The 14,890-nt window shown below is 35.8% G+C and overlaps 2 protein-coding genes across 2 annotated transcripts in view; one reads left to right on the top strand and one right to left on the bottom strand.

Annotated features, from left to right (window-relative positions):
- Window positions 1-1,107: 1,107 nt before the first annotated feature.
- LOC127430749 (solute carrier family 13 member 2-like) lies at window positions 1,108-11,924 on the top strand. Its single transcript, XM_051680773.1, has 12 exons — window positions 1,108-1,265; window positions 2,547-2,675; window positions 3,468-3,604; window positions 3,984-4,222; window positions 6,684-6,867; window positions 7,652-7,774; window positions 7,983-8,192; window positions 8,325-8,449; window positions 8,546-8,706; window positions 10,167-10,328; window positions 10,496-10,633; window positions 10,893-11,924. Exons 1-12 carry the CDS (start codon window positions 1,164-1,166, stop codon window positions 11,022-11,024), a joined length of 1,842 nt encoding a protein of 613 aa, XP_051536733.1. The 5' UTR covers window positions 1,108-1,163; the 3' UTR covers window positions 11,025-11,924.
- Window positions 11,925-12,853: 929 nt separating this feature from the next.
- Window positions 12,854-14,890, bottom strand: part of LOC127431249 (protein unc-119 homolog A-like) — a 37,224-nt gene continuing 35,187 nt past the window's right edge. Inside the window, exon 5 of the mRNA XM_051681600.1 lies at window positions 12,854-14,440. Coding sequence (XP_051537560.1) covers window positions 14,328-14,440 — 113 coding nt within the window. The 3' untranslated portion in view covers window positions 12,854-14,327. The remainder of the gene's footprint in view (window positions 14,441-14,890) is intronic.

The raw sequence follows: 14,890 nt of genomic DNA, 5'->3' as shown, positions 1-14,890 counted from the left end.
TTCATCACTACTCTGAATTTTATTACAGTATTCAAGCTTAGCACATCATTGTTATACATGAATTGGGTATTATAAAAAAGTCAGAATTTTATGATTTTATTAGACATTCATTATCCCCTATCTTAGTTTTGTGAAATGTAAAATAATAACCACATTCCTCATACACAAGTTTACATAAAACTATGATTTTTTTAAAGAGAAGTAATGGAACTGTATAAGTTTAACTGCAAAGGCACCAAGCATTTTCTTGGCTGAAAGAAAGAAAGAAAAATAAATAGTTTTATAAATATAAATAGTCTTGAGAACTTCATTTGCCTCTTGTGGAAACCAACTTGTTAATTCACATCTGGTTTGTGACTAACCATACAGACTGATCTCACATAAAATTCGGCATGTGTGTGCCGATTTGTCTTTAGCTGAAATCTATTGCAGCAGCATAATCAGTTCACTATAATGAACAGGTGAAAAGTTATAAAATTATTCATTCAGTGTGTCTGATTTTCTATTATAATCACCTGGCAGTCTGTTCTAATAAACTCACTCATATTTCATTAAACACTTTTCATTTCTTAACAGCTCTCTTTTTTCATTTGGTGGTTGTGCAACAGAAGATAACAGTGTTTGTCCACTTCTTCAAACTGAATAGGGACTATACTTCTGAATGCAAAGAGTTTTTTCTCAAGAACTGGAATAAGGTGTCTTGAAATGTATTTTGCCATTTGTCTTCACTGATCTCTTTCCTGCTTTTAACTGTCACTGTTACATATTTCTTACATAGTATTTACCCAGTAGAGAACAGCTATAGGAAACATTCCATAGATAACAACACCAGTGGAAAATAAAGACACTTATCAGTGACACTTGCTCTTCCATGATGACATCAATGGTGTGAAAAGTCCACATATGCTTTTAATAATTCCATTAGTAACAACACAGAATGAGTTTGTGGCCTTTTTGTTTGCCGTCTTTTTTTTGCCCTCCCCTTTCATGCCCCTGTTTACCCTCCCCAAGTTCACACAGTTAATTTTTAATTTCTCTTATGTGACGAAGTCTATAAACACATTGATCATGCTCAGCCTCCTTTGCTCTACTCACATCATCAGCACTTTGATTTGTTTTCCATCCACATCACACCTGACATCTGAAGCTTAGGGCCAGAAGACATGGCAGGAGTTCTTCGATGGCTGTGGATTCACAGAAACTACCTGATCATCTTCATCACCCCCTTTCTGATACTGCCCCTACCTCTGGTTATCCCAACTCCGGTGAGTAAAAGTGTGTTTTATTTGTGTTGAAGTATTTTGAGAAAATGATCCACAGAGCACTTAAAGGAACACCCAAAAATGAGTTACGCACCTCATGTTGTTCCAGATCTTTTGTCTTTCTTTTTTCAATGGAACACAAAAGATGTCCGGCAGATTGAAAGCCTCAGTCACCATTCACTTTCATTACATCTGTTTTTAAAACAATAAAAGTAAATGGTGACTGGGGCTGTCATTCTGCTAATCTGTTAGGAACAACATGAGGTTTAGTTGAAATTATGACAGAATTTTCATTTTTGGGTGAACTGTCCCTTTAATTGCATGTTTACCAAAATGTTAACCAGAACCAAAAACTCTTTTTTGTTGCCAATGATTACAAAAGTGTCAAAGAGAGAATGTGAACATAGTGGTATAGTTCCGATTTCTGATTAATATAATATTCCCATAACGCAGGTAAACTTGATTTAAAAAAAAAAATAAGCCTCATGAACAGCTGAATATGCAGCAATAATAGCGAAAAACAAACTGTACTTATAAGTGGAACCCCGGGGACCATATTGACACAGCTTGCAGAGGTCTGCCAGAAACAGTTGAAGTTCAAAACAAAGAAAGTAAAGCAATGTGGCCTCTAGTTACTCCTGAGAACCCCAATTCAGCTGAAAAAAGAGGAGTAATTAGAAGTTTAAGATCCTTTAGATGTGTGAGTTTACAAGAAGCATATTATTATATACGTAAATTCAATTATTACTATAATCATCATTGTTTTCTTCACTTTTTTATTTTTTATTCCCTTACAAAAGTGAAAACATACATATGTTGAAATATTTGCTAATTAAAATGGTAATTACAAACAACAATACTTTGGAAAGTTTAAAAAGACTGTGATGGCTTTCCTCTAGTCATAAAACAAAATAGTGCCTCCATGCATTAAAAAAATGTAGTTTATGGTCATTTATGGTCAAGGTTGCTTTTATCAGTGTTCTGAGAGCGATAGATGTGTCTCAATAGTCTTGATGAGATTAGAGAACATAAGATATTATCCCCAGGTATCTTCACTGTGCAGAGAGACATAATAGAAAGACACGAATAAATAACCACATTGAATCCTGCCCTTTCCTCACCTTTGACAACATGAGATGAGAGAATCCCCACAGACATGAGATCACATTATCTTACAATATTCTCTGTGATATCTTATTCATGTCCAGCAATTCTCTCCATTAGAAATGCTTCTATTACTCAAACACCTGTTTGAAATGTGACAATTACTATTTTGCTTTTCAGGAAGCAAAATGTGGCTTTGCCATCATTCTGATGGCACTGTATTGGTGCACAGAGTGCATGCCACTGGCCATCACTGCCCTGCTGCCTGTTGTCCTCTTCCCTATGATGGGCATCATGCAGTCTGGACAGGTATTGTTAAAATTCTGCACCCCTACAGTTGGCTTTATGATACTGTAGTTTGAGTCATGTGAGAGGGTCTATGGTCATGAAACTATTTAAAAGTGACGACTGATGAAGGACTTCATCACATGCCCACAGAGCCCACCTATATCAGCATAAGTCCTCTAAAATCTAATTGGATGAGCAGCGTCTGATGCCATTGTGCTGATAAACATACTATGACCTAAACACAGACTGTATATTATGGTGATTCATGAAGTTTCTACATTGTAAATGTAAATATTAAATAAATGTAACTATTTATTTAACAGTAGTGTTTTTTTTTTTATTGTTTACGGTTTATAGTATGTATTATAACTATATACAATTTATGAAAGCAAGTGATGTAACTATACTGTTTTTTGGTTGTTTTTCTTTGTAAACATGCACTAGCCAGACGTTCTTGACTGTTGCGTCACGTGTTGCTGTTTTTGCGTGGCTAGCTTTTTTAGCACAAGAACATTTTCGGTCTAAAGTTGAAGAAAACATCCCTTTCCTGTGGTAAAATCTCTTTAATGCACAGACACGAGTAACTTATTGCTATAAAAGACACTCATTTTAATGGGTCTGTGCAGTTGATAACCCCAGTGGTTGTAAACTTGTGAACTGAAGAATGTCATCAATATGGAAGAAAAATGTCTGAAATTGTCCGCCTGTTGATTGGCTGGGAGAGGATGGGTTGAGCTTTTTATTTGTCAGTGGTATGTCAGTAACAGTGCCCACAGTTAAACATGGGATTGAATGTGTTTATTTGTATCTCAGGTATGTGTGCAGTATTTAAAGGACACCAATATGCTGTTCATTGGGGGGTTGCTGGTGGCTATAGCTGTTGAACACTGGAATCTCCATAAGCGCATCGCCCTACGGGTTCTCCTAATAGTGGGAGTTCGACCTGCTTTGTAAGACCACAATCACACTTCTCTTTCTCATCTCTTCAACTGACATAGTATTTAAAGGGATAGTTGAACAATTCTGTCCTCATTTACTCACCCTTGTGTCATTACAAACCTGTATGACCTTCTTTCTTCAATGGAACACAAAAGGAGATTTTAGGCAGAATGTTATGGACTGATAGCCTCAGTCACCATTCACTTTCATTGTGTAGAAAAAGATGCAGTGAAAGTGAATGGTGACTGATACTAACATTCTGCTTAACTTCTTTTGTGTTCCATGGAAGAAAGAAGGTCATATGGGTTTGGAACATCATATGGGTGAGTAAATTATGAAATAATTATCATTTTTGGTGAATTATCCCTTTAAATTATGCATTTTCTGCAGGCTGATGCTGGGCTTCATGATTGTGACAGCCTTCCTCTCCATGTGGATCAGCAATACAGCCACCACAGCCATGATGCTGCCCATTTCTCAGGCTGTTCTCGAGCAGCTCAGTGTCACAGAGGCTGAGGCTGATGAGAAAGAGCTCAGGGAAGGGCAGGATAACCAAGCTTTTGAGCTGGCCGAGGTCTCTGACACCAAACCTCCTTTGGATGACTATGTCACTGGAGACAAACTAAGTAGTATGTCTAACATCTAAACATTGTTGTTTACACTGCAAAAAAATGTCATTTTGTTTAATCAGTATTTTTGTCTTGTTTTCTGATTTAAAATATATCTAAACATCTTTAAAATATGTTTATAAAATGGATAGTTCTGACACTGAAGTCTGATTGGATAAGCCGTGTTTGAAGCCGTTTTAAAATGTTTATAACATTCCCTAATAATGCGGCAGGTGTTGCCTAGCAACCACAATATTATTATAAACTTATTATAAAATTATTATTGCTAAAAATAAAATACATTGAACTGCTTATTAAAAATGGATGTCTTTCATCATATTGCTGTTGCCGTCATTTTATAAATGCAATAAGCCACTTGAATCCGTGTGTTACAGTGATTTTAGCATGGGTAAGGGAGTTCTAGGCACTTCACATAAAATCACTGTAAAGCATGGCCTCTCATGGTTTATTACTTTAATTTAGTTGGAAACCAAATTAAACCCCCACTTAAAACAAGAAAAAAAAAATTGCCAATGTGTTTAAGAAAAATACATTTACTTCAAGATATTCTTTGAAAACATAAAATATTAAAATCCCAAATAAATGGATCTACTTTTAAGGATATATATATATATATATATATATATAAATTATATACAGTTGAAGTCAGAAGTTTACATACACTTAGGCTGAAATCATTAAAACTAATTTTTTAACCACTACACAGATTTCATATTAGCAAACTATAGATTTGGCAAGTAATTTAGGACATCTACTTTGTGCATGACACGAGTAATTGTTCCAACAATTGTTTACACACAGATTGTTTCACTTTTAACTGACTATATCACAATTCCAGTGGATCAGAAGTTTACATACACTAACTGTGCTTTTAAGCAGCTTGGAAAATTCCAGAAAATGATGACAAGCCTTTAGACAATTAGCCAATTAGCTTCTGATAGGCTACTTGGCTAATTGGAGTCAATTGGAGGTGTACCTTGTGGATGTATTTTTAAGGGTTACCTTCAAACTCAGTGCTTCTTCGTGTGACATCATGGGAAAATCAAAAGAAATCAGCCAAGACCTCAGAAACAAAAATTGTGGACCTCCACAAGTCTGGTTCATCCTTGGGAGCAATTTCCAAATGCCTGAAGGTACCAAGTTAATCTATACAAACAATAGTACGCAAGTATAAACACCTTGGGACCATGCAGCCATCATACCGCTCAGGAAGGAGATGTATTCTGTCTCCTAGAGATGAACGTAGTTTGGTGTGAAAGTGCAAATCAATCCCAGAACAACAGCAAAGGTCCTTGTGAAGATGCTGAAGGAAACAGGTAGACAAGTATCTATATCCACAGTAAAATGAGTCCTATATCGACATAACCTGAAAAGATGCTCAGCAAGGAAGAAGCCACTGCTCCAAAACCATCATAAAAAAGCCAGACTACAGTTTGCACATGCATATGGGGACAAAGAGCTAACTTTTTAGAGAAATGTCCTCTGGTCTGATGAAACAAAAATTGAACTTTTTGGCCATAATGACCATCGTTATGTTTGGAGGAAAAAGGGTGAGGCTTGCAAGCCGAAGAACACCATCCCAACCGTGAAGCATGGGGGTGGCAGCATCATGTTGTGGGGGTGCTTTGCTGCAGGAGGGACTGGTGCACTTCACAAAATAGATGGCATCATGAGGAAAGAAAATTATATGGATATATTGAATCAACATCTCAAGACATCAGCCAGGAAGTTAAAGCTCAGTAGCAAATGGGTCCTCCAAATGGACAATGACCCCAAGCATACCTCCAAAGTTGTGGCAAAATGGCTTAAGGACAACAAAGTCAAGGTATTGGAGTGGCCATCACAAAGCCCTGACCTCAGTCCAATAGAAAATTTGTGGGCAAAACTGAAAAAGCATGTGCGAGCAAGGAGGCCTACAAACCTGACTTAGTTTTACCAGTTCTTTCAGGATGAATGGGCCAAAATTCCAGCTACTTTCTGTGAGAAGCTTGTGGAAGGCTACCCAAAACATTTGACCCAAGTTAAACAATTTAAAGGCAATGCTACCAAATACTAACAAAGTGTATGTAAACTTCGGACCCACTGGGAATGTGATGAAAGAAATAAAATCTGAAATAAATCATTCTCTCTACTATTATTCTGATATTTTACGTTCTTAAAATAAAGTAGTGATCCTAACTGACCTAAGACAGGGAAAGTTTTCTACGATTAAATGTCAGGACTTGTGAAAAAACGAAAATAAATGTATTTGGCCAAGGTGTATGTAAACTTCTGACTTCAACTGTGTGTGTGTATATATATATATATATACTGGAAAATAAGACTTAAATACTGATTAAGAAATTTGTAGACAGTACAGGTCAGTATGTGTGTACAAGGTCTAATAAAGAAAAAAAGTTCTACATGCTGTTCAATAAACATCCTTCTTGTCTTATAGCTTATTACATTTATATCTTCACAGTCAGCTCAGATCCAGAGGCAGGAATCAATCCACTGTCTGAACGTAGGAGGAAGGAGCGTGAGGCGAAGTATCTTCGTCTTTCTAAAGGGATGAGTCTTTCTGTGTGTTACTCCGCCAGCATTGGAGGCACTGCCACCCTAACGGGCACAACACCAAATCTCATTCTCAAGGGCCAGATGGATGAGTAAGTTTGTCATATATCCTGTTATGTCTCTCACCACACCTTTTGAAATGTAAAAAAATTAATTAAAACTTAAAGAATTTAAGCAAGACATAATGTATTGTGTAATATTCATGATCTATTGGGTAACACCACAGACATTTACTCTTCTGACATATTGTAAGAAATATGTAAAAATATAAAAATATTTAATTTGGGTATTTAATATTATATATATATATATATATATATATATATATATATATATATATATATATATATATTATAATTTAATAGATAATTATTATTGAATTATATATTTATATATTATAAGAATTACTTTCAGTGTTTTTCTGCATTAAATTATTATTTTAATTTTTTTTATCTAAAATTACAATTTATGTGGTTAAATTGTCAAATGACTTAAAAAAAAAAAAGAAGAAGAAGAAAAGCTTTAGTATATTGAAAAACTATTATTTTTATTATTATTATTTCTAATGTCTGCTCTTAAAGGGAGTATTGAAATAATTTTTATTCATGTATAATCTTTTTTTACATATGGAATGTGGAATTGCTTGGACGTGGTTTGCAACACTTGCAACCTAAAATAACCCAAATATATTTGTCTCTTTAAACTGAAATTTATTTTTATTGTGTTGTGTTAAGGCAAAAGGTGACCAAATATTTTGCATAGGCCTACAGCATAAAAATGTGCATAACAGAATTGGGGCCAAATTATAAAATGCTGATCTGGTCTTCATCTCATGTTGCACTTTTTTATTTATTTATTTATTTTATTTTTTTACAGGATTTTTCCAGATAACGCTGACGTGATCAACTTTGCCAGCTGGTTTGGTTTTGCCTTCCCTAACATGGTGCTGATGCTGGTGCTCTCTTGGCTCTGGTTGCAGTGCATGTATTTGGGTTTTAAGTAAGTGGCTTTCCCTCTTTACACTAAATACAGTGTGACTAAAGGCAGCAAGAGTTATTAGATAGTTAGATTTGATGGCTGGTCCTGAAATTTTATCTCAAGGGAGGCCATTTGAAGTTACATTAAGATATTTGGATTACTTGGTTATTAATGTAAACAGAAATTATTTTAACATACACTTCATCTGTGGTATTATCTTTTTGAACAGCTTTAAAAAATCTTTTGGCTGTGGTACGAATAACGAGGGAGACAAAAACGCTTACAGAGTGATGAAGAATGAATATAAGAAGTTGGGCCGGATATCTTTTGCTGAGGGCGCCGTGCTGGCCATCTTTGTCTTGCTGGTGATTCTGTGGTTCACACGAGAACCGGGTTTCATGCCAGGCTGGGCCAGCGAGCTTTTCAACAAAAATGGACAGTGAGTCTGCTTCACCAGAAATCACTTCATGATTCCTTTTATCCACTTTTAAAATCAATGAGTGTCAACAAGTCACTCGACAAACTTTGTATGTGAATTATTTCCTCTTATTTGCTCTTTGTCTCTTCAAAGGTATGTCACAGATGGCACCGTGGCCATTTTAATGTCAACCCTGTTTTTCATTATTCCATCTCGTGTAGAGTGTTGCTCTTCATCCAAAGAGAACATTTATGAAGGTGAAGGAGTAGAGCAGGAAGGTAAGAGCATTTTACATTCATATTTGTGTTGGAGAGAATACTCCGCAATCAGTTAAAAACTGGATTGCAAACCAGAGGTCATGTTTTGTAAAACAGGAGAAACACAAGATAAAGAAGACAAACAGGAGAAGAAAGAATGCAAGAAGAAGCTCGAGGCTCCTCCAACTCTTCTAAACTGGAAGGTGGTGCATGAACGCATGCCCTGGAACATAGTTCTGCTGCTGGGGGGAGGATTTGCCTTGGCAAGTGGCAGTGAGGTAGGATGACTCAAAAACACATAACAGTCATAGTGAATGTACATGATGCACATTCATTAGTCTTGAACTTCAGGATTGAAATGGAATTATTTTTGATACTAGTTTTTACATTTTGTGAAAAAATTGTGAGTGGTGCTTGCCCTTGCAAAACACTGCACCTAGATGGTGTGGATGGTTTTAAACGTGTTGCTATGTGGCTGCTATGATGTTCTGGGTTGTTGCTAGGGCATTACAAGGCCCTCTTCAAAAATCCTATTAAATTTACAGTAAATACCAGGCAGCTGTTGTTGCCAGCAATTCACCATTAAAAATGCAGTGACCATGTTTTAGGCAATACAGTATGACATTTTGTTACCTGTATATTTTACAGTTAACTACCGTTTATGATAAAATATTAATATACCAACCCACTGGAACTTCAAAAATCTGCTTAAATTTTTTTACTGTTAACCACCATAGTAACACAGGTGGTAAAAGAAAAGGCCACATAATGACTTAAATTTCATTAAAAGTGGCCCTTCCAGGAGCATATAAATATGTAAAGACACTGTACAGTGTCACAATGTCACACGTTCCATTAAAATAATGCCATAAACATGAACTAAACAATATAAAATTTAAACAATATAACTTAAACATCCCAATGTATATAACTGATATTAAAAAAAGATGAAAAATCATAATAAAATGTGATGATACAAGGACATCTGGGAATGCCCAATTATCCTTTTCCACCAACATTTTAACAATAGTTTACAATAAAAGTACTTGTATAGTCTTGTTATATATACATAATAGAAATTTTAAAGTAAATCATACTTCTTATTTCTAAAAAAACTATTTTTTATTTATTTTACTGTAAAATTACTTGTATTTTACGAAAAAAATTATAACTTTTCACTGTGCATTGTTAACCAAATAACAGATTTTTTTACTGTAGCATTTTTACATTCTTTTTCCATTAAAATTATGAACATTGTTTTACAAAGGGTTATTGCTAGGGCATTGCTAGGGTTTTGCTTACTGGCTCAAGTTTCTACAATATTCTGATATGGCTTGGTTCAATGTAAGTCTATGGGTTTTGTTGCCCCTTTTCATTGTTTGCCTGGTGAAAATAATAAAATCAATTGTGTGAGAGTTGCCACCCACAATGTAAATAAAGTTGTGCTCTTCATGTAAATTAAGAACCCTAAAAGATACTGTATGGCCTGTATGTTAATGAGGCTCAGGCACCCCATTGCCTGAGATGGTTCTTGGTGGCCCATTCTATAACTGATTACCATTTGGCCGGCATGGGATACTCCAGTGGTGTAACAGCACCAAGTTGTAAGCATTTCATTGTTTTCTTAATAATCGAGCCATTTAGGTGATGCAGTCATTCTAAGACCAGGCCAAGTGGAATTCATATTGTTTATGATTGCAATCAGTCATTATAGCTGCTTCTTAATCTTTGTGAAAAGGCATCAGGATTGTCCCTTTGGTTGGGTAAAAGTCTGGCCCCTCTGAAGAATATCCCACCCTTTGCCATCTCCCTGATCCTCTGTCTGTTGGTGGGAACTTTCACAGAATGCTCCAGCAACACAGCCACCACCACTCTATTCCTGCCTATTCTTGCCTCTATGGTAAGTACTTGGCAGCTAAACAACAAACAAAACTAGCGTTGCCTGAATTAACCTATGCAATTAGCTGCTAAACACAGTTTAAATATAACAAAATACTACACCATATAGAATGTCTCGACGGTATTGCACAACATGTCACATACTGTATGTGTTGTCTCCATCTTCAGGCAACAACTATCGAGCTCCATCCTCTCTATGTCATGCTGCCCTGCACAATCAGCGCATCGCTAGCATTCATGCTTCCTGTAGCCACTCCACCAAATGCCATTGCCTTCTCCTATGGAAACCTCAAAGTACTAGACATGGTATGGTTGATCCCAATTTAAATGGGTGCCTTTCTCTTACATTTCTAGAAATCTTTTATCTTTGGATGATGTTGAAATCAAATGCAATTCAGTGGAATTTTGCTGAAAATTCATCCATCGCTTAGTAGAAGCTAGTCAAATTTGTTAACTGCCTAATTCTAACTCTAAATCTTGGTCTTGAAGCAAAACTATTTGAGAACCACTGAGCCACTAGAAGATAATGTAAGTCATAACAATTTTCTTTGTGCTCTCTCTGAAGGCAAGGGCAGGATTCATGCTCAACATCATCGGCATTCTGTGCATCAACCTCGGCATCAACACGTGGGGATGGGCCATGTTCAAACTAGACACTTTTCCTACATGGACCAATGTCACACATGGAACACCATGAATAACTTTCCAACCAACCCTTTGGTTTAGTGAGTGTACTGAAGTCACAGAGAGGGGAAGACGATTCAAAAAAGTACAATGAAAAGCAAAAAAGGGTCACAGCAGTTGTAGCATGCAGCACTTCTCCCCTCATCAATGCCCTCTGGAGCAAATGCTCAGTTTTGTCTCATACATCTGCTTTTCACTGTATCTTCTCAAGAACGCTTGGTCATTGTCTGAAGAGGTCAGTAAGATTTGATGGCCTCTGAACTTTTGTTTAAATCTTTAAAACATCACTTTCAACAGCACAGGGCAAGTATGAGGAGTTTGTTAATGTGAGTGCATGCCGCCCTGAAGTGGTAGAAGCAGAACTATACGTTCATCAGAGAGGGACTGTACATAAAGAGCTTTTTTTTCTACATTGTGGCTTTAGTTTTTACAAGTAGCTTTTCTGGTCTTCCATTTGTGCTGGTTCATGAAAATGTATTTAATTTATAGGATCTTGTTCAGACGTTTTATATTAGATCACTTTTCAGATCATTCAGTCTGTATTTACTTTTTAAAACACCGTTTAATATCTGTCAATTAACATGATTAACATGACATTTAAAATTTAAGTTAACATTTTAATTTTAAATGTAAACTTTTCTCAATGAGTGCCTTTTCTGAAATAAACAAATTGCATTTAATTTTACAGAACCTGCAACAACAGATGTTGATAAACGGGAATTAATTTTTCTGAAATAAAAACATCTTGAAAATGCCAGTTGTTTTACTGAAGGAAAAGAAAAACAATGGAGAAACTTTGCATTAAGTTCTTAATGTGTAAGAATGGGAGTTTTACAGATACTCTTCAAGAGTCACTTTTTCAGAAAATCAGAACAACTGATTATGGTATTCATGGCTCGCGTCTACTTTTTAAAAAACAATTCGCTTGCTGTTCCATCTCGCGCATGCTCAGCCTTTCATAGTATTGACCACGAGCGCATACGGACGCGTTTGACGCATGCACACTATAGACGCGTATGCTGTTCCATTAAAATCGGATGTGGGATATGTAAGGAATAATTGACAGCAGCCCACTGAATAATTGAAAAATAATGCCTTCCACGGATATTCTGTATCATTGCAACCAAAGCGCTCCCAGCTAGGCATTTTCAGCTAGCAAAAAATGCTTTGGTGGACACGGATACAGGCAACAGCAGGCGCATTCGCAGACAACACGCACCGTGTATATTATAAAATATACTGTGCACAAGATGTACCGGTACACAGAAACTGGAAATATACTTGGGCCTTTAACAAAGCTGTTGAGATTACCGGAAATAACTTTTTAAAATTATTTTAAAGGTGCACTCAGTAATTTTTTCCTCATTAAAACTTACTCCTAAAGAAATTAATAGTAATTTTGAAACATGAAAAAAATCATGAGCACTCCAGTCATATGAGTAACCTTAAAAAATATTTTTTTTTTCCTACATGGAGAGGGTCCCCATAGGGGCAGCCATGTTATAACACATGACCAGCTGGGTACACACTTTATCTCAGTAACCACCCTGTTATTGGACACTTACACTCGTGCATTTAATAAATCATGGCTGACTGTGAATAGTGAACTTCTTCAATTGCATCAGTAACTGAAAACTATTGTGTTTGAATGATGCTGAATCCATGCCCCTAAGTGCAAGATGACAAACAAAATGTTACTGAGTGCACCTTTAAAAAAGACTAATGGAAAACCCTGTCTATCTTTGTTAAAGCCAAACACACAAAAGTGAGACAAAAAACAAAACTTTTACAAAAAGTAACCAGCTGGAGGGAGGGGTGGAGGAGGAAAGACAACTTCAATAATTTCCAAAAGTTCAACATACATTTATTTCTGTTTTATTCCAGACTGGAATTTGAATTGTCCAAAACATTTTTTTCTTTTCTTTTTTCCCTCAAAATAATTTACAATAAATTACAGTCATAAATAAAGCTGTTACATCTTTGACTAGAAACATTTTTCCAGTTCATCCACACTTTGAGTCGAGTCCTGAAAGTGTCTCTTTAACCAAAGACTGACAGCATTTTCTGTCATCATTATCCTAAATGCACTTTTTGCACTATGAATAAAAAAAAAAAAAAATCAGACACATCCTTGGATGAAACATTAAATCTAACCTCTACTATATGTACTAAACATCCATGAGGGGCCCAACTCATTGGAATGTGTGAGAAAGAGAACACTAGATGTACAGATGAGAGAAGCCATCCCTTGATCACTGATGTACTTCAGAAAGCTGAAAACATATTTCTTTCCTTGTGTGTGTGTGTGTGTGTGTGTGTGTATATATATATATATATATATACATATACACACACACACACACACACACACACACACACACACATATACAAGAGAAACCACACAGACTAGACCTTTGAAAGGTCAAGGCTTGTAACATGTGCTATATTCCCATTTCTGTACTGTTGGATGTTTTTCACAAACAATTGATCTACACAGAACATCTTTCACAGCATATTTCCACGTGTCAAGAACTTTATGCAGACCTTTGAAAGCAAAGGTTTTTATTACGTTACCAAGCGAATCCCGTTGACCAAACTGCACACCACTGTAGATCCATGTCAGTTGTGCACCTTTAACTGATCTTCAACTGTTTCAAATTTTTTATTTTTTTTGCTGTTTTTTTATTTTAATACACACAAATATCAACATCTCAAAATTAAGCAAGTTTCAACTTTGTTCACGTATCAAAATATATCTAATGCAACACAAATCTATCAATTATTGTGTTTTACCATAAAATAATGTTCTATTTAGGTTGAAAAGTTCACAAGTATGAAATATGATATAAAGGTATGTAGCTTATTCTGATGGGGAAATAATTATTTTACATCAGCAATACATAATGATTTTTATCAGTCTTAAATTGTGAGCACTGTCCACAAACAAGCACACAAAATTACTGAAATCAAAATCCACATACACTCAAGAACCATTCACATCACAGTGCTTTGCCCATACAAAACATGTAACCTTATTTTAATTTGCTCACTTGAGGGCGTAAAAACAGACATTTAAATAGCTTTATTTGCTGATGTACTGTGAACAATGGCAGTGTGGAAATCAGAATAGGATATGTATGTATCAGACAAGACCTTGTGATAGTATGACTCTAGATCTTATGAAAACAGGCAATGAGCACTGTAGGCGGTGGTTTATGACATCGTATCAAGGAGGGCATGACTGGTGGAGAAAGACGTTTGATTGGTTCATAGGTCTGTTAGTCAAACTCTGTTTCTGGCTCCATCCCCTGGTGTCTTAAGGGCCTCCGCTGTAAGAGTAATCTGCTTTGTTGTGCATGACCAGCTTGTTGTCCACAAAGTAGAAACTGTCAGACTGAGTCTCGTAAGGATGTAGGATCATCTCACGTACTGAAAATAATAGAAAAGGGTGAATGAATGATCACAAAAAGTTTTTGGGTGAACTATCCCTTTAATGTTTTTTTGTAACTGACCAAGAGATAAAGTTTTTTTGCTGTGTTATACAAAATAATGAAGACTAATTAAAGATTAAAGTCTTTTACAGGTCCCAGCATCAAATTTGTATGTTTTCCCAACAACCAAGTTCTAAATTTTACATGTCTTCTAAAAACTAATTTAATTATCAACATGATTCCAAACTAAACTATTAAACAAAATAAAACTATTTAAATTAGTTTTCTTCTCACAATGTTCTTTTTATTATGGGACCTTTTGGACCTTTTGTATTTGGATATAAGCGGTGTCAAAAACCGCTCCCTATCCACTATATAGTGCACTATTTTGGGTGTCAGCCATTTTGTATTGGTGTCCAAATTCATTCTTTACATCTGTCCATTCATT

Source organism: Myxocyprinus asiaticus, chromosome 40, assembly GCF_019703515.2.
Source record: "Myxocyprinus asiaticus isolate MX2 ecotype Aquarium Trade chromosome 40, UBuf_Myxa_2, whole genome shotgun sequence".
Classification (NCBI taxonomy): domain Eukaryota; kingdom Metazoa; phylum Chordata; class Actinopteri; order Cypriniformes; family Catostomidae; genus Myxocyprinus; species Myxocyprinus asiaticus.
Note: the sequence above shows the minus strand (reverse complement) of the source record. Positions and strands in the feature narration are given on the sequence as shown.